Below are 19,566 nucleotides of genomic sequence, written 5' to 3' on the forward strand. Positions count from 1 at the left end.
ACCTGCTTCCACGATGCGGAGTTTTCAGTAATGCTTTGACCGCAGCTAGAGCATGGGGAGCTACTATACCCAGAAGCGAAATTCGAAAGTCTCACTCAGTCAGTCGCAGGCACCCCCCTCCACGCGTCATCGACGCGCATGGGGAATCGAGCGATATTCCCCGCATTACAAAGAACATTCTCGGATAAACCAATCTCGACTTCCTTCTCATTCCTCCAGGGACCATATCCGAGGATGGCGCGCCCCTGAGAATCCTTCGGATTGGAATGAAGGCATTCGAAAAACAAAATCGCCAGAAATCGGAGATGGAATATTTTGCAAAAGCGCCTCCGAAGGAGACCTAATGTATTGGAGCATGCCTGGTGCGGCATCGATCCATATACATTCATAAGGAACCAACCTTGTAGAACACAGTGAGCAGATCATCAAGCTTCCCGTGAAGGTCTCCTACAACTGTGATTTGCTTTGCGAAAGCGGTCGATGCTACCGAAATGTTCGGCAAATGTTTGAGATAATGCCGAGCCTCATGTATCACCGTCAATACGTACTTGGCGTGCAATGTCTGAAAGGAAGAAGCGGTAAAACAAAGTTAATTGGAGTTTTCGAGAGGGTTCGGCTCGCTCAGAACGGGAGATCGACTTCCTTGCCACTGCTCTTCTGAGCGCTGGATCCGTTTCCGGCGTCGGTCGATTTCGACTCCGATGTCGGACCTTCCCAGCATCTGTGATCCATGCTATTCAAGGAAAAGTTCGTCCGATGTGAGTCAAGGTCTCTAGCGGAAATCGATAACATTTTAGGAAGAGAGAGAATCCGAAATACCCCGCGGCTCGGGAACCCATAATTCACCTACTAAACAGAGCAGATATTCAGCTAAGCACCCCCTTCGCATCAAGTTCCCCAACCGTCCGATCCTGGAGAACCCTTCTCCTCGTTGTGGACGTCGTCGGAGCTCGCACACGCTATCGATCGCTTTCCCGTTTTGTCGGCCAGGAGCTTCTTCAACCAGATAGCGACCGATATTCGGCCGATAATTCACATGCTCTTTTTTCTCCTGTCCCGCCGAGCGTTTACAATTTCGTTTTGCAGTAAAAAAAAACGCCTGTCTTGCTCGGGGGCTCGATCGGAGCCACGCGAGTGAATATGATCCACGGGAAGCACAACAGGCTATCGAGAGGTTGGACCATTGCAGCACCGAGGGAAAAATATAAACTGGATTCTTATGCATCGGCTGTCTGTCTGAGAACGCAGCGGAAAGCAAACACGTCCATGACATTTTTCGGGAATTTCGTCATACTTATGAATCGCCGTCGTCGTCTTGCCGCCATTCATTGAGCACGAAGAGGATACGAGCGGAACCGGGCGGGAGGAATTGAAGACGCTTCGCGTTCGAATTTTCCACAGGCGACTCGTCATATTCTCTCCTGACTTGATGCAAGGACGTAGCAGTTGTGAGTACCGCGTCGCCTACCATGACATTTGTTCCTCGAAGACCATTCGGAGTTCTACATACAGCGACGCTTGCGTGCTGCAAACATATAGACACGAGCATAAACAAACACGACATACATATGCATACATGCGGGAGAATGTACTCGTCGCAGAAGTACGTAGTTTGGCCAGATTCCCAGCAAGGAGGATTCGCTAGGAACGATAACACTAAAGATCAAGCACGCGCTGCGAGTAAGCAGCGATGCTTTCCGCTCCGTCTCGGTTCGGTCTATCTTCCGGCCACAACTTGTTTTTCCGGAGGGAAGAGCGCGTTCAAAACAGAACTTCAGAAGCTAGAGACACGCTTTCCTGAAACTTGGGGAATTATTGTTCCCATCAATGGCGACGACCTCCAACGAGTCCTTCACGAAAGACGGCCTGCGGTCGACGTGCGTAATCCTGAAGGTTAAACCGGCGTTGGCGTGAATGATGACGTTTTGCTGAAAGCCCGGCTCTCTGCTCGTTTAATCCGTGGTCTCAGACTTTGACGTTACTCGCGCAGTCATACGAAACTCCACCACAGATGAGAACAACAGGCGCCGTTCGCCTCCCCAGTTGGATCCAGCTCGAAGGCTTTTTTCTTTATAGGCTACCAACCAAATAATTAAAGACTTGAGTCTAAATGCTTTCCACTCACCCTACGCTCTTTAAAAGACTGGATTAAACGGTTCACATGTTCCGTATTGAAAGGTGGAATGAGCTCGGCTCCCCTGAAAGACAGCGATAAGTTAACCGACTGTACCGACGCATACCACGCGCGCTTTGGAGCCGCCAGCAGAGGAATTAATTCGCTTGCACAGCAAGTTGAAACGCCCGGCAACGCGAACTTTCGGTCAACCCACCTGTAAGTCTCCTCGACGAAAATTTCAGCGGGGTCAGTATTGCGATAGAGTTCGGCTTCGGCAGCGGCGAGGCGGAGCTGATCTTTCGGCAGGGGCTCCAGTCCTGTTTCAATGAAAGAGAAAAAGGATCATTAGTCCATCAATCAGCGAATCCTGACCGCGGCGAGTTTTGTCGGGAGCTCATTCGGAATGCCTCGCATAACACAATGATTCGGATCGAATCTTGTCTTTCAGCGGGCACCGCTTTCAAAAAATCTTCTTTTACGCGAAAACCTTCGGCCGAGACAGCGACTCCGAGAAACCTCTCTGCGTCTCTCACACGGCGCAGAAGGGCAGGAACATTTTGGACAGCCTGACGGCAATCTAGAGTTCCACTTGGGAACAGTTTTCCAGAGGTTTACTGAAGTTCTCCAAGCAATTTGGTGCCGGACAAACAAGCTTGGTCGGTTACGGCGACGCACGGCAGCGGCGCGGGTTGCGAAGAGCGGGGGCTGGTTATAGGGAGCGGAGCAAGTTAATCCCGAGAGGACGTCACGACCAATTTCGTCCCGGCAGCGAAAGACAGTCAGGTAAAGATCCAATTTGCATCAGGGCAAAAGTATTCTGTTGACTGTCTATGGGTCCTTTCTCTCTTGATACGGTAGCCGTATCTCGTTTCTGCGTGCGTACCCACGTACGTATGTAGGTCCGGCCGTACTGCGGATTGCTATCAGAGCGTCAGACGCGCAGTCGTTTCGCCTCTTGATAGATGCGTGCATGTGAGTCGAGCAGGCCGACCGAGACGTGCGGGTGAAGGGATGTGGAAAAGAGGGATTTGTACAGCTCAAACGACACGGTGGGCAGGTGGCTGAGGGGGCTTACGTGGATGCCCAGAGCAGTTTACCGGACCGAAAATCCCCGTCTACCGGAATCGATATCGTGAGGTGCTTGGTGACAATGAAGAGGCGAGCTGGCTCCCGAAGAGCCCGCTCGTCGGCTCGAGGGCGAGACGCTCTCGGGCTCGACACAGGCTTCAAAGGTTCTCGAGAGGAAAGTCGATCAGCCATCGCTTCCGCGCTATTGGCTTCGGAGCTTGGCCAACGACGCGTCACGCAATCGAAATCAAAGCTCAACCCTCAACTTGGACAGGTTGTCCTTTTCCTGGAATCGAGCTACCCGGCGTCTGTTCGCCCCGTGAGAAGATCGAGTTTTCGTGGGGAGCGAGTCTTTCATCGCTCCTTTCCACTCTCCGGTCGTGAAGGTCCCCTCGAGCGCTGCGCACTCGCCGCACTCAGGCGGAGGGAGCCTTCATTTTGACTTTCACATAAATTTCCGCTCATAGCCGATACCCGAGTTACGACCGAGACTCTCCACCCATGCGCTGGTTTTGTCAACATGTTGGCAAGCAGAGCTCGCAGTGAACTCGTTGGTTAGCTATTGAGCAAACTCAGCGACAGACTCGGAGGTGGTCGCTCACTAACGGCAATGTTAGCACCGCCGCCAGCAACGACAACAACGCTTGCAGCCGCATCGGGGAGTAAAGCCGCAACGGCGCCGGAAAGGTCAACTCTTTAATATCAGTGGACAACCGCCGCCTCGCCGCACAGACGGATGGAGAGGGGCGGACAGACAGACGGCCAGCCAGCCAGACGGTCGGATGGATGGTAGACCGACTGAGCAGCAAGTGAGCCAGCTGACCGACACAGAAAGCTAAGCGACCGGCTCAGTTACACCAACAGCTGCCTTTCAAGTCGCCGCTTAGGAGGAGCCGAGGGATCATGACCGAGTGAACGTCAACGACGACGCCGACTTCTACACCAGGCCAAGTTTCAAGCCCTTGCCGGTTGCGGCGACCAGGGAGCATGGGGACACGCTCGTGATTCTCTTCGCAATCGATCAAAACTTCGGCCATGAAACCGGATAAACGTCCGTGTCCTGACGACTTCGGGCTGATGGGGGAGCCGAAGATCGGCTTCAGTCGACCGTTTCGTAAGAAAAGAGTCGAAACGAGGGATTGAGCGATCCAGACCAGCTGCAGGTGCTGATTGCGCAACGGCGAAAGAGCACATTCTTAGCGATTGCGTCAAAGCGTGTGGAGGATCATGGGCTCCGGAACTCAAGAATACAGAACAAGGTCAGGCCGGAAATCGTTCGAAAGTTGGACGAGCAAATTTCAATCGTTCGTTGACGCGGACGCCGCCATCGTACGGTCATCCGCCTTCCGAAGTTGTCGATTTCGCAACATGGGTAAATAATATAATGCCGAGGAGTTTTCTCCTGCCCATTATCCTCTGCTGGGAATTCCATCGGCACTCAGCCATTAAAAGTTCCTGATATCCGTTCACTCTGAGCTTACTGCAACGAAGGAACGCACTTTCGCAGGGAAGAAAACGAGGCGGACGACTGTGATGGGGTCAACTGTTTTGAGAAGCGGAGGAGGACGTCCCTGAGAATCGACGCAGGAAAATGCGCTCCGGGCATGCGGTGCGGCTCCGCCTTGGGGCTGCGCCTATCGGCTCCGCCGCGCTCGAAAGACGCAACATGGAACGCTAAAGTGGACGTATATCGCTGATCGATGCGTGATGCCAAGAGGGTTATCAGGCTCTGCGCAAATAAGTCGGACAGGGTACACGACAGACAATGGCAATCGAATGTCGAGCTGAAATGTCCATCATCGTTGTTCGGCTTGCGATGGCTCGAACGACGCGACCATCCATCCGGCTTTTGGAACTCTTCCAAAAAGCCCGCGCTTCTCGTGCATTCCATTTTGTGGTCAATCAGTCGAACGGTTCGTAAAGTGACTTCTTGATTGTTTATCTTGCCGAGCCCGCCTTCGAGCTAGCGATGATGCCTCTTCTCCGCCAGAGAGCATCTACCTACTACTAGTGGATGCGGAACTCACCTCTGAGCGAAGCAGCTGGACTATTGGAGATGGCAGCAGCTACGGAGGGCTTCACATTGGACAGATGTGTGAGGAGATCGTGGAAGAAGTTTTGCAGCTGTGGAGGGAAGAGATCAATCAGCGATTGCGAAACGCCCGTGTCGAAATGGGCTGTCCGCACAAATATCTAGAAATATATTTCCCGACGAATTCGCGGACGGTCCAGGAACAAACGAGCAAGGTGACCTTCTGTCTTGATTTCCTCTCATCAGATGTATTTTCGGAGATCGTACGTCTCTTTTTTTCTCCGCGTCCCATCGGAAATGTTTACCCTCCCCTTCCCCCTCCCGGAAGAGGAAAATGTCATCGAGTCTTCGCTATCGGCGCGAAATAAGTTCGCCTGTCCGTTCGTCGGTCGGCTCGTCTGTCCGAACGCGGCCGTCTCCGCCTCCCATTTTCTCCCCTAATTACGGTGAGCCCATCACAGAAGGACGGGGGGAGAAATAAAATGAAAAAAAAAAACTTCAGAGCCTTGAGGCATCGCAGACGGCTTCATCGGGGGCTGCTTTGGACCGAGATTATCTCCTGACGGGGAGCCAGAGAAAAACAAGGAGAGTATCGGAACGACTCGACGGATAGATAGATGGCCGGAGTCGGTGCGCGACGCGAAGGCGACGGCGCCAACGAGCGGAGAGTGGCCCGCTCACAAGCCGCACATTCGCCCGCGCAAATACACACGCGGACAGTAATGAAGTAATAAAGATGATCCAATAAGAATTTATTATAGCTCGGCCGCTCGACTACTTCTACTTTATCTTCATCCGCGACTAGCCGGACCATAACAGAAAGCCGCCTCTAGCGGCCACCGTCGGCGTCGTCGCTCGGTCCGCGAGCGGCCCGCCACTCGTCGACCCAACCGAGGGTCTAACCGACAAGCAGCTTGCCAGTTTACCATGATTTACAGCGAGGAGTTACGGGGCGAGCTCTCTCGTCACTTGTTGTAGTCGTAGGCTTTGTTATTGTTGCTCTCGTGCGAACCCTTTCTTCTGATGCGCTGTCTCCTCCTCTCAGAGAAGCTGAAGTCGCGCTTCGCCTAATTTCCTCGGCACGCGCGATTCCTGGTCTGTTCTCGCGACTTTGTTTTATTATTATCCATCGATGCTCCGATCTGACGTATTCGATAGCTAGGCGAGTTTCAGTCGAGCCCCCCTCCCCCCTCGATGTCCTCTCAAGTCCTTCTAGAAGGACGCTTCGACGTCTTCATCAACGTCAATCAGACGGGTTGCGGTCGGCACGGCCTCGCTGCGTCATCGCATGCGTCAACGATCCAGTGTCTGTATGGATGTTCACATTGGTCTTCCCAGGAACGGGGGAGAGCATGCGCCACGTTTCTTTGAATCGCTCCCGCTGCGGGCAACCACGAATACATTTATCCGATTTAGGAGCGATTTATTCTCCTCATTCTCCGAGGGTCTGCTCACGGAGAGCACTGCTCCAGGATCGAACTGATGATGATGATGCTGAACGCGGGAATAGGGATCCAAGAACTCTTGACGACAGCATCTCCCGAGTCTTGAGTCCTGATCGATGCTCGGAGAGTATTTCGACACCATCCGCGATTCCTGAATTTTCGATTGACGGGAGTGGGCTATGGGGGAACGCCTGAATGCCCGAACTCGGTCGGAGGTTTTCGAACGAGCTGCCAGGGATCTCCGAACTGGAACCGCTTACGACGCAGTAACCTTCCCATTCACGAGCTCCTCGACGGACGGAATCGTCGGAAATGTTCCTGATACTACAGTAGCTCGTGAGAGAGGATCCCTGCATATGGAAGCTCCGAGCAGAGTCGGCAACACGTAGCATTATGCTGAACGTCAGATGGTAAACCCCGACCCGTCACCGGGCGGACGACCGAATGATTGAACGAACGAACGAACCAGAGAGCTATCACCGTATCACTGATGGGGGGACAGATAGTTCAGCGCCGCTCAAACGTAATGGCCTCGCTGCGAAGCGACGACTGGATCGCATCGCTCACCCCGCGTTCATTGATGAAAAGGTCATTCGAGAGCGGACCATCTAAATTCGAAAGGGCTGCTTGTGGGAACATTTGGCCGCGCCGCGACCCGAACTCTGGAGCCAGACGTTCGGAGGTCGAGGTTTTCCGATTCACCTCGGGGAACGGTTAATTTTAGAAGCGGGCCACGAACGATCCGCGGGGCCGCGACGATGGATTTTTCCTGGAGAACTCTTGCCACCCTGATCGGTGTCTGACCAATGCGTCGGAGTGCCAATGAATCTGACGCTCCCGAGTCGACCACCCTCACGAATTGCGTCTCCGTGCATGATCCATCCAGACTATAATTTGAGAGAAACCGAGTGATCAGGACACTCAGGATGTGCGATATTGTTCTCTCGACTCTCGAGAGTCTCGTGGCCGGTGCCGGAACGCCGAGACACGGAGCAGAAAAGAATTATCGTGCACGATCAACTACCGTCCGCGACTCGTTCGACGGGAGAGACTCGTCTGCGACTCGATCGTAACAGTGATGATGGGATTAAAACGACCGGCACTCACTTATGCTCTCTGTCACGCACCGCTTTCGAGGGGTGTAACGCAACCACTCAAAATCCATCGAGTACTGATACTTCAGGGAATCGAAGGAGAGACATTAGATGCTCTTAAAGCGACGATCGCTCAACACGAACTCGTCTGAGGCTCAGAATTCCCCGAGCGAGGGTACGATTTTATTCGCCGTCCTCAAGACACGGTCGCCCCCTCCGAGTTCAGGGCATCATCGGAGCTCGATGGAGCACTAGGCGATGACTATGAATCGTGCCATTGCCGGAATCGAGAGGAAACGTGCCTGACATGAGGAAAAAATGCCGTCACAAAGCCAGCCGTCGCAGCCCTTGGGCGCGAACCGAGTTCGGTGTTTGAATTCGTTGTGTTCGCTCGCTCCGTAGAATCCACATCAGATTGTTTGCTAAGTCTCCTCGTTTGCCTTCCTTTCTCTTCTCGCTAACGGTGTACTCCGAAGAGCTCTAAACGAGGAGTCATTGTCATAGCTTCGGGAAGCCGACCGACGCAAATCGCTCGACGTCCCGTTCGCGTCTCCTTCTCTCTTCGGTGCCCGGGCTCAGATATGACTGAATTTCCGCTCCGGTGTCCGATCCACAAATTCATGCAGCATGGTGGAGGGCTTCCTGAAGTGCGAATATGATCGCAGGAGCGCGTAAGCGTTAGAGTCAATGGGTCGCCGCTCGTAGTGAAATTGCCTGAGCTTTGCGCGTGTTCCATATGTCCGATCCACGATGAGTTTCGTTCATTTCCTCCCTTGCGCTTCCATTCTGATGGCCAGTGATTCACTCCTGGCCGCGAAGCGCTGCCTGGAGCCACTATGCGGCGCGCGAGCGAGCGCCCCAGATCGGCCACGAATTTCGCTCATGGTGATCATCCTTCTGGAAAAAGCCCCGCTCAGAGCAACGAGCCATTCCGACTCGGATGGAGCTCGGCGTGGGGAGCGAGAATTTCGCGACGGGAGACCTCGACGATGGATCGAGCCTCAATCGTTCCAGTTCTATGCTCTCGGAAAATTCTCGGACCGGAGGAGGCGGTGTCGCACCAGATCCTCAAGAGCCAACCAGGCCTGCCCGAGTCAGGTCGAAGATTTGCGCGAGGTGATCTTCCGTTTATATTTCGCCTTTTATTTCTTGTATCCATTTCCTGGCACTGGCTCGTTATGTATCCAACGAAAAACACGTGTCGTTCACCATTAGGACTGTTCCAACTTCTTCATTTGGGGTTAATGCAACAGCCCTAGCCTCTCGGATCGAGATTATTCCGTGCCAGAGGTGTCGAACGCCGAAGCACTCCGAGCGGGCTTCGCTCTCACGAGACGTCGATCGCACCGCTGAGGATATTCACCGAGCTGCGAACGACAGGAAGGCAGCTTTCTCGTCCAGGGACCCTCCGGTGGAAACACATGCAGTAGCCGTAGGATTTATTTGAATAAATCCTTCCCGAGCAGGACCTTTGAGGACTCTCTTGGTGATACATCCGTCAGTTCCTTCGCGTGTGACGCTCGGCCGACCAGCTGCCTGACTGGAAAGTAGTGGCACTAGTTCTTTCTAAAAGAAGAAACGCGGCTCATTCGTTCCTTATCGCAATCCCTAGAGAAGTTGCTTTGCATTTAAACAACGTTGTCCACGTTGTTGGCGGAGAACTTGAGGACGCCTTCCGGCAAAGCTCTTAATCCTGATTAGTTTCTGATTGGAAGAGCAGAAAATGCCATAGCGCATGGGATCCGACGTTTTTCGGATTATTTCCAGCCGGCCTCGCGTTCCATGTATGTACATCACGGTCTTAGCTCCCTTGCTTAGACGTGCCCGAAGGTCCGCTCAGTGGACAGAGTCGTCGAGAAATTTCCGGCCGACTCGAAGTCAATACCCTGGCTACGTAAAGGGAGTACTGAGTGAGACCCACCGCTCAGAGTCCAATGGTCCCTCACGGCGGGATGCCGCTCGGAATTTCAAGAATCCTCTTATTTGTGGAGCGGTTTTCTCCTTCCGTCGTCTCTCTCAAAACTCCTCTCTTCACGGGAATCGCCAACGAGACCGTGATAATGGCACCAGCCGGAGAATCCAGAGAGTGGATGAGGGACCCGCCGAAATCGGTGAACTCAGCAGATGAAATCCAACGGCTGGAAAAGAGTCCCATCGACTCCGCTGCGTCGGACTAAACCCGGTTGGATGGAGGGATTGCGGACGCGTGCACGTACGCATTCGAGTGGGCGTTAATCAGCAGAGTTTCATACGTGCACGCGAGGAGATGCGACCGCGATATTTCGCCGCGTCATTCTAGGAAGCAGTAAGTAATTTATGTTTGAAGTGGACCTCCAGTCGTCCTCGAATTAAACGTGAGCTATGGAATCCTCTCGTAAAAACGCAGTCATTAGATCTCGTGGGTGCCGCCGAGCTCATAATTCACGCACAATTTCTCTGAGTGCGATAGTCACTGCAGACGAAAGGATGGAAAGACCCTGAGAAGTTGAGCTCGGTCGGTGGCGTTCGCAATAAAGCCGACTTCGACGAAGTGAACTGAATGACGGAGGGTACTGCAGGCGGACCGCAATCGGATCTTTCGCAGGGGTCGCGCCAGGGAGGATGATGCGGCGCGCAGATGCACTAAGCTCATGAATAGTATTATTTGTTCGGATCACGGGATCACCGAACCTGTACAAATGCGATTCATCAAAAGTGGAGACTCCCACCGCGAGTCCGTCCCACTCGAGCCTGTTCTCTAGGCTCTCATTGGAGCGTTGCGACCTTGCGGCAGGATCTCACGGCTAGTTTGGAGCGGGAGGAGTCACTAAATCATTATCGTTACGCTCCCTCGGGAGTTAAATCTCGACCGGGTGACCCGATCACGTGGGTTTACCGAACGTGACGCCGCATCTTTTCACCTGTTCGCTTGAGCATGACCCTTCGGAAATCAATCTAGTAGTCGCAAAGCTCATGATGTTCGGCGGGATATCGATATACATATATGATATATATTATCGAATACTGTGTGGAATCAATAATTGGGACCCGCTCGTATTCGAAATCTGTACCGAGAGTGCTTTTGCGACCAAACATTCAGTCCCGAATGCAGGCCCTCTAGAAGGAGGAAAAGTTCAAGCGCTTACCTTCATCTGATCCTGTTCTCCGGCGTATTCCAGGCTTTGGAAGATGTTCCAAGAGCATCGTTTGCGGATTTCCTGCCTCGCCAAGTATCTCCGATACCATCTCTGAATAAGGAGCGCGGCTTTCATGGCTGTAACGAATGGCACCTATTTTTAGAACGAGCTCGTCCTTAATGTCAACCGAGCGTTTTCCGCCTGTAGAAAATGTCAAAGGGACAATTGTTCATCTCACTGTGGGCGTCAAGGATTTGCTGTGGTGCAGCGCGAGGTGAATTTCGTCCTATCTCAAATACGATGTACCTCAAGTCGATATCGATTCTGGTTATTGATCTGAACGATAGCGTTCTACGGCATGAAATATTTTCAGCTATATTCGAAGCTGGGACTTTTGTATTTGAAAATCGGCAAGATGTCCCCGAGACAAATGGCGAGGTCACTCGCGGCTTATTCCCTTGGAACTCTTAATTTCACTTCCTCCGTCTCGAAGTTCGGAGCTCCTCCGCACGTAAACACGTTTTTTCCTTTCCGCATCCGAGGACTTGTAGTGCGTTCGCACCTGTGAATAACAAGGTTTTCCAGTCCCTTGAGCCCAGAGACAAGTCTCTATGTTGTAGGAAGAAGAACTCCGTGGAACGAGAAGAACGAATTACATTGCGCTCGGTCTGAGGACACCGGAATCATTTGAACGTCCTACCGTCAGGCTCCAAACGGGACTGGAATCGGGTCATCGGGTATTGGCGCATCGCCGGCCAAGGCTCGAAGCGGACGGAGGCGAATTCTCCAATTTCGGAAAAACTACCCGCCGTCCACATTTCGGCCTGGAAGCGTTCCCCGATAAGGGAATGCCTGTGGGATGGATCAGAATGATCTCGATTCCGGCAAGTCTTGCGTGGGTCCGCAAAAACCTGAAAGTCTAGGTTGCTGCCATCGACCGCGAAGTCGACGTTTCGAATCGATGAGACATCCCGCGGATCCCGACATCGTGTCTTAACTCCGAGTAGAACAAGGACTTCGAGGGAGGCGAATCAAGTCGGGAAAGTTGGCGGGCACGGCCTAGCTTCGGAGCCACGAAAAGGGCGGTGTTCAAGGTCCTCCATCATTTCACATTAAAGCGTTCCTTGGTAAATGAGACATTACTCTGCACGAGCTGGTAACATATGTACCGGAAACTGAATAATGAACCTCGCTGTCAGCTTGATTGAGCGTAGTGAACATTCAAGATGAGAATATCATGGTCCCCGTTCGAAGACACTACCTCAACTCGATCGTGAACATTGTGATCATGATTCCGGTGAGAAGGCATCACCATATCAGCAGAAAGCCCTCCGGGCACGGAGCGTACCGAAAAATACTTCACTTGAATTGCAAGTCTCCGCGGGGGGAAACATCTGCGGCACGGACCTAGAAGTCGCGACGCCGACGTCTACCCGTGATCTCAGCGACAAGTCCGCTACAATTTTCCTTCATTTGATTGAGGATACAGTAGCGGAGGATATCTACACTCCGAGCCTTATGCTCCCCCCTGACGACGGAGATGATCTGGCCAGTCTTTGGCTCGAATCATATATTCCCTGGCTGCCCTTTCACCATCAAGCATCGGCGGAGCCAATGATTCCGAGGTGAGACTCACCATCGGAATCCACTCGAGATGATCACTTCAGCATCGCTTGAGGAACGAGGGAGCAGACCAAGGAAAGTATGCATTGTAAAAATTCGTGCCGTCAGCGACCGCGGTGGAGCCGGGGAGATTTTTCTCCAATTCGAGCGGATATGACTGCATCGGGGATGGAACTTTTGATTGTATGTGCGCCCAGGTCCCGTGAGGAGGATAGTCATAAATACATTGGCTTCCCCCACCGACATTAACCTACTTTCGAGCTATGATCGTATCCACGGCGCTTCTTCCCCGGGACCCTTCAGTCATGCATTGGACAAGCTTCGCGTTCCCTCAGAGAGCTTCTGCTCGTTGCCGATTCTGAGCCAACCCGTGATAGGGAGATGCTTCCCAAAGAAGACCGTTCCGATTTTCCGGAATTCCATGGGAGAGAAAAGCGGGAAAATGGAAAATACTCCGAGCCGGTGGGAGTGTCGTGTAGGAAGCTGGAGCGGAGGTCGCGGAGAAGCGAGCAAGAGCAAAGTCTGTATGAGAAGTGTTCTCGTTCTTTGTCTTCTTGCGAGCAACGTCATCGAGGTCGGAAGTCCTCGGGGGACTCCCATGATGATAGTCGCTGCCTGCTTGAAGGATAGGCTCCTGCAGGGAGGGCCGCACATGATGATGAAGTTGTCGCCACCAGCGATAGAGCTCGTCTCACGTCTACGCCAAAAGCCGAGAGCCGATTGGGACGAATAGTGTTCCGCTCATATTCGGCTTGACACTCGAATCGATCAAGCCCCCTGGATATCCCGCTCCCTGAATCTCGCTGGCGAATTGAACACTCGCCCTCGATGAGTTCACCAGAGACAGGTCGGGAGCTTAGCCGGGGCTTTGTTTCAATGTTCGGAAATCCGTCTTGTCAAACGGCGTATATACACCACGTACGCGGGATGAGCCTCGGGAAATTTTCTACGGATCTCAGTAATTGGGCTCAAGGCGAGCTACAAAATCCGCGAAGGTGAGAGCCTCCACTGTCTTGAAGTGAAAAGGTTTTCTGGTTTGGGGGAGGAACGAAGAGGATGGAAAGAGGACGAATAGCGTGCTTTTCCGATGAGCAAGTTTGTCGGTGCATCAAAGTATCGTTAGGCCGAAACTCCTGGGCTCCCGGGTGCGGTGGCGTTGTTGACATCTCGGACACCAGACTAAGCGAGCGGACTTTCCCCACATGGGTTCACGGCGTTCACCGGGGCGCAAAGTGGCGAATGGATCCCCCCTCGGGTCTCTAACGATCGGCGGCTTCGTTGGAATGTCTCAGGAAGCCAAGCTCATAGAAACAGCCCATTACGGAATCTCACGCCCGCTCCTAGGGGAAATCCGGAGCTGATCGGAACGGTCGGAAACACCCAGAGGAGACATCTGGATGGGGATAAATCCTGGAGATTTCCGAAGTGAATTTACCTGATGGGTAAGAATTGGTTCGAGGACTCCTGGTGATGTTTCAATGGAACATGCCAGGAGAATTAGAGCATCGTGACTTTCTTTGCAAAAACATGGCGGCTGTCCGGGGCCGAATTCCGTGGTTCCATTCGATATTTGGCTGCTCTCTCCGTGAGGACTCCAATCCGTGATTTCACACTCTGAGCACTGCCCCAAAAGCGGGGGCTTGTTGTTAGGATCCTCAAGCCACCGATCTTTCGGTCAGCGGAAATCGAAATTGACGTGTCAGTCTCACAAGCGTCCAAACGGAAGATCAGGCTACGAATGTAATCGGCCGCGTTCAATCTGTAGAGGGGTCGCTAAACAATATCGAAGAGTAGAGGAAGTCGTAGGCGCTCTCTTCCGCGGAAGCGGCGACGGGCTTGGGGAAATTTTCAAAACAGGCCTACAGAGACTTCGGACTGCGGATGGGTATAACCACTCATAACAGACCGTGCTCGATGTTCGTGCCGCAAGCTACCTAATATGACTTACCGACAGCCTCATGTTTCGTTTCAATATTTTCAATTTTCGAACTCGTCGTAGACTGCCGTCGACGCTCAATTTCACTGAAGGTGAAGGCGTTCGAAGGCATATCGCGGGTTCGCCGGTTCTCTCGACCGGCAGAAATGCGTCGTACACAATCTTGGACGTCTATTTTGCAACAGTTCCCGCATCTCCAGGCCATTTAAGAGCCGGGGGCAATCCTCCTCGTGGAAGATTGCGACTCGTGAACTGAAACCGTGCGTCGAGACTCTCTCGACAAAACTGTGATCTCGACAACCTGACCCAGTCCTGGTGGTCGTCCGACCGACGTCGAACAGGTCACGCACGATTCACGTAGGTCTGTAAGCAGACTTTTGTCCTCTAGCAGAACAGGATGACTCACGAGCGCTTGATAGTGCGACGTGAACTCGACGCGTGCTCTCCGTGCACTAGAGCACCGTCTGAGACTCGGAGCAACAGAACTCGTTTCCGTGAGACTGACCGATCGGCGGGGTGGGAGGCCGTGTGGCTGGGCGAGAGTCTCCTTCCCCCGTCACGAAGAGAAGCAATCGATCGTCATATTTTATTTATTATCGTATACCTATTTATTCGTCAGCTCTGTTCTTTTAGGAGGGGGCTCCCACATCGTGAATACGAAAGTTTTCACGGCTCGAGAAAAAGGTCAAGAGCTAACAAGTCGCGCCAAAAACTGATAAACCCGAGTCTCGTCTCAACCTGGGATCAGGGGAGTGCGTGAGGCGCTCGGTGCTCATTAAGATCGATCAGCGTACTCGAGAGGAAGGGCACATCAGCGGCTGGACACAACGTGAGGCTCCTTCACGAATCCTCATCCTGCCGAGGGCGCGCAGTCGATACTGCTCCCCACTCCTGTCGTCTGCGTGTACGTCATCGCTACACTACCATTCACAATAAGTAAATATAGAGACTCGATCTCTATTATCCTTGGACGTCATGGCTTCCGTACACTGTACCTAATTTTAAGTCGTTCCCGTAGCTATTGTTGTCACATGGTGAATCCTCGAGCCGTCGGCGACTGTTCTGCAAGCCGAACTCAGGTCCCTCCGCACCGCCTTTCTTCGTTTCGGCGGATAGGCCTCTCGTTCCTATGTACATATGATCGAAAGCCCTCGCGGGAGATTGGCGATTTGTATGTGCAGCACGATACGCTGCTCAAAGATCACCCACGAACCACACAGAATCTCCGAAGGCTGAACTGCTTAGAGAAGGGATCGCACAGCAACCTCGTTGTCCTGATATACTTGGGTTTTGCTCAGAACCCTTTCCAGGGGACCGCGGATTAGGCTATTTCTTCTTCCTCCAGCTATCAAACTCGCGAGGATCGTTGTCAAGCTAGCGTAGTCGGAACGGTCGAGCTCTCAGACTAGTATTTCAATCTCGCTGAACTCAAATTGCAAATAATTCCACCGCGAAAGTATTTGTCTTGGCAACAGCTCGTCAATATCGCGGATTCTTCAGAATTTCTGAACTTGGCCGCCGGCGTGACTCTCTGTCAGAAGCGGAATACGGTCATGTGAAGACCCGCGCTTGGACCCACATAACGAGGCATTATCAGATAGCGCATGCTTGGACTGGCCGTGCAGATTGGGAGCAGCGAGCGACGACCGCGCGAGGAAAAGGGGACGAAGGAATTAGTCGAGGAGGCCGGGACGTGGTAAGGGGCCGAAAGGAGACTACGCTAGCTGTGTGTACGACAACAGCCATAAAAGCCTCAGCTAAGCTACAGTGGTCCTGCGGTCGGTTGGACAGAGCCACGTATAAAACATTAAGTGTGCACCGGTATCCTCGAGCTTGGATCCAGTGTTGCTTGCTAGCTCTCTCTCTCCCGCCCATTCACCCAGTCCGGCCTGCAGGAGCCCTGCTTGGCGCTCCACGGTGCCGGGTGGTTAGTCGATGACGAGCTCCTATGTTTTCGCTCGGTCACCACTCGCCCTCCGAGGAGAGAACTCCTTTTTCCGTACTCTAATTACGTGCTCTTCACAAAAGTACAGCCACCCGTACGGAAATCTCATCTCCAGGCGTTGAGCCAGTTACGAAAACAATGCACTGAGCGCCACGCAAGTACGCTGTCATTCGAGTAATCATCAAGTTGACACGACTCAAACAAAAGACGCCTCGCTGCTGCTCCCGCTCTCGCCGCCAGCGCGATGAACAGAGACAAGGGCTCCGTCACTGAGGGAGACATGTGAGGACATCCAGATCCGGACGTGGGAACTCTTATAAAACCCATAATTTCACCAAGGGAAAGATATTTCCATTGAATGCGAGCAAGCGGTCCGTGCGACAGAAGTCTGAGAGGGCGCCCCGGGATTCCCAGGGATCTCTGTACAGTCTGTGTTACAGAGAAAAGTTGGGAATGAATGGACGGATGGATAGATGAATGAAAAAGTGATCATTCTGCCTTCCCGGAGCGGAATGGGTCTTGCACAACTAATTGTCGGAGCTGCTCCCGATTCTCCGCGAGGTTTTGCAGACCGCCGGAAACTGATCCTGAGGGTTTCGTATCTGCAGTGGGAGCAGTTTTCGAATCATGGAAAGTTCCATCCTTCGATTTCGAAATGCTGTGTGATCGATTCGATTTCCATCCGAAGGGCTTCCGAACGATGTTAGAAAAAAGCCTCATCATGCGACAAGTCATTAATCTCGGAAGCCATTTGCAAATTTATTCGTGGTTAGCTAAGTGGTCTCAAGGCCGCGCAGAGACCCGCTCATAACGCTTTCCTCAAGCTTTGAAGCTGCTCCTATTCCTAAATGACCTAGAAAACAGCCAGCTATCAACAGCTGACACTCGGGGCCTAGCAGAATGGTGAGAGTATAGTGGGATCGGTCATTCCGTCTGTTCTGGGAACGGCGGGCGGACACCGGATCAATTTCTCCTCTGAGCTACGGGCAACTCGAGGGGCTCACTGAACATGTTTTCTCCCCCCAAACTTCTCGCTCCACGGATACATCCCACGATTGACGCCGCGCCGCAGAAATTCAAGTAGCCCACCTGAGAGTCTCCCACTGTTCATCACCATATACTTCTGGGAGACGTTAGAGCAGAGACGGATCCTTTCGAGGCCACGTAGGCCGCGAGGCGAATATGGAGCTCTAATCCGTGTGTTAATTTTCCCCCGGGGGAGAGCGAAGGAAACCCCAAATCAAGCTCATTACTGTCATCGTTACGGGATCTGCCCCCAGTGGGGTCTCTTTCTCTCCGCCGTCTTCGGATGCTCTGAGCACGCTTGGAAGTAGCTCTGGCAGTAGTGACATAATTGCTATTATTCGCGCTGTTGCTTTGCAACGCGTAACAAGGTTGTCATAGTCGATTGTTGCTAGTGTGCCGCTCTTTTTACTGGAGGCGAACGATATCCTCCCGAGTATCCCTGAGCGGAGGTCCTCGCTTGCCCCTGTCGCCCTCGGCATAACGAACGGAGGAACGAGCCACGGGCCAACCGCTGGAGCAACCAACTAACCTTCCACACATCCATGGACGGTATAGCAATTACGACGCGTTAATGACGTTTCCCTCAAGGTTTCCGCCTGTGGACTAGCGAAGTCGCACAATGGAGCAAAACGAAGAGAAAATAATTATTCTCCACAAATCGGATTGTGGTCGTCGACTTCAGAACAACAGCAGCAGCCGAGACTCCAAACACTTTTGAACTTTTCACAGCGAAAGCTTAGGCTCCGAGTCTACTCGCTCTCAACAGGATGGACCAAATGCCCCGTTCTGGAACGGACGCACGGACCGATGGACGGAGTCAAAGCTCAGAGCTCGAAACACGAGCCTCCGAGCGAAACGTGCGGCAGGAATGTTCTATCCCGCGCCCGAAAATTCCTCGGGGCTTCAGAGATTACGATAGGAATCATATAACAAAGGTTTCGACTCGGAGGAACGCTCCCACGAAGTTGCTTTGAACGACGCCGCCTGCCAAGTCAGACTAGGGAGTCTCGAGCAAGGAGTCGGAACACGAGGAGGAAAAAGCTTCAATAGGAGCTCCTAATAAACAGCGTCATCGTTCCCGAGACACAATGGCAACTAAGACGGAAGCCGCGCCAGGGAAAAACTTCAAAGAGAATTAATGACGATGCGACCTCCTGCGATTCGCTCTGACCTTTCGCCTCTCGATGCCGATAGTCCGCAGACCAGGTCGATGCCATACCTGACTGTGACGCGATAAGCTCCCGGAAAATACACCCGAAGCATTCAGAGACGACCTCTCCGAGCCCAGAGCCCTAGGATTCCCCTTTACGTTCCAATGGAAAAAACAAAGCAAACTCGCGTTCGCATGTTTTTCTCGATCGCAAAGTCAGCAGACGTGCCGCAACGGTCGCGTGCGCTTATAGCTATGTCTTGGGAAATAATTATCCAAGTTTTGCTATGCAAATTGCATTATTCGAGGTTGAGAAGGAGAGGCGGGGGTAAGGAGCTCCCATGGCCGGCGCGGAACAAATGACTCCGAACTTTTCCAAGCTCTAGTTTTCCAGGTTTTCCAGGAGAGCGTCTTTCCTTGCCGTCGTCCTGGTCGGAGTCGACAAGCTCTAGTCGAGACTTTACTCCTCGTCCAGCAATCCCCCGATATATTTCCCGTCGATGTGGGGTGAACGGACAGCGAGATGGAATTTTTCATTCGGCTCCGGGACACCTACCGGCAACTCTCTCGGATTCTTGTTGAATTGGATAGATTTGAGCCGACGACTTCGCTTGTTGAATCGATCGGAAAATCTTTACTCGGAATGACTGCAGGCGTGCGGTAGCCGCAAGCGAGGAGAACTGTGGCCGATAGACCGGCCGGTTGGCTTGCTCCCCCCATCCATCCAGACTTTTAGCCTAACAATCGACGACTCGGATAGCGCTCCGAATGCATTTCGCAATCCTCATGCCGACTTCAATGGACGTACGGCATACCCGATCGCTGGCATATTCCACGAAGCCCGACGACTGCGCTCCGAAGCTGCCTCTTCTGGTCGAAGCCGAAAATCACTCGCCACCGCAAAACCCTCACTGGCACGGTTGACTGAATTCATCATCGGATTCCGTTCTCCGGGACCCTCAGCGGGTGCGGGCACACGGGAATACATCGAATGCGCTCGATCGATAGATTCGGA

General features: G+C 52.8%; 1 protein-coding gene across 1 annotated transcript in view; it reads right to left on the reverse strand.

Moving 5' to 3' along the window:
- Positions 1–19,566, reverse strand: part of rdgC (retinal degeneration C) — a 64,295-nt gene that overhangs the window by 15,373 nt on the left and 29,356 nt on the right. Inside the window, exons 2-6 of the mRNA XM_018639494.2 lie at positions 10,881–11,008; positions 5,212–5,308; positions 2,331–2,433; positions 2,126–2,198; positions 401–562 (exon numbers count right to left, since the gene is read on the reverse strand). Coding sequence (XP_018495010.2) covers positions 401–562; positions 2,126–2,198; positions 2,331–2,433; positions 5,212–5,308; positions 10,881–11,008 — 563 coding nt within the window. The remainder of the gene's footprint in view (positions 1–400; positions 563–2,125; positions 2,199–2,330; positions 2,434–5,211; positions 5,309–10,880; positions 11,009–19,566) is intronic.

This window comes from Galendromus occidentalis, unplaced genomic scaffold (genome assembly GCF_000255335.2).
Source record: "Galendromus occidentalis unplaced genomic scaffold, Mocc_1.1 scf7180000077440, whole genome shotgun sequence".
In the NCBI taxonomy this organism is placed as follows: domain Eukaryota; kingdom Metazoa; phylum Arthropoda; class Arachnida; order Mesostigmata; family Phytoseiidae; genus Galendromus; species Galendromus occidentalis.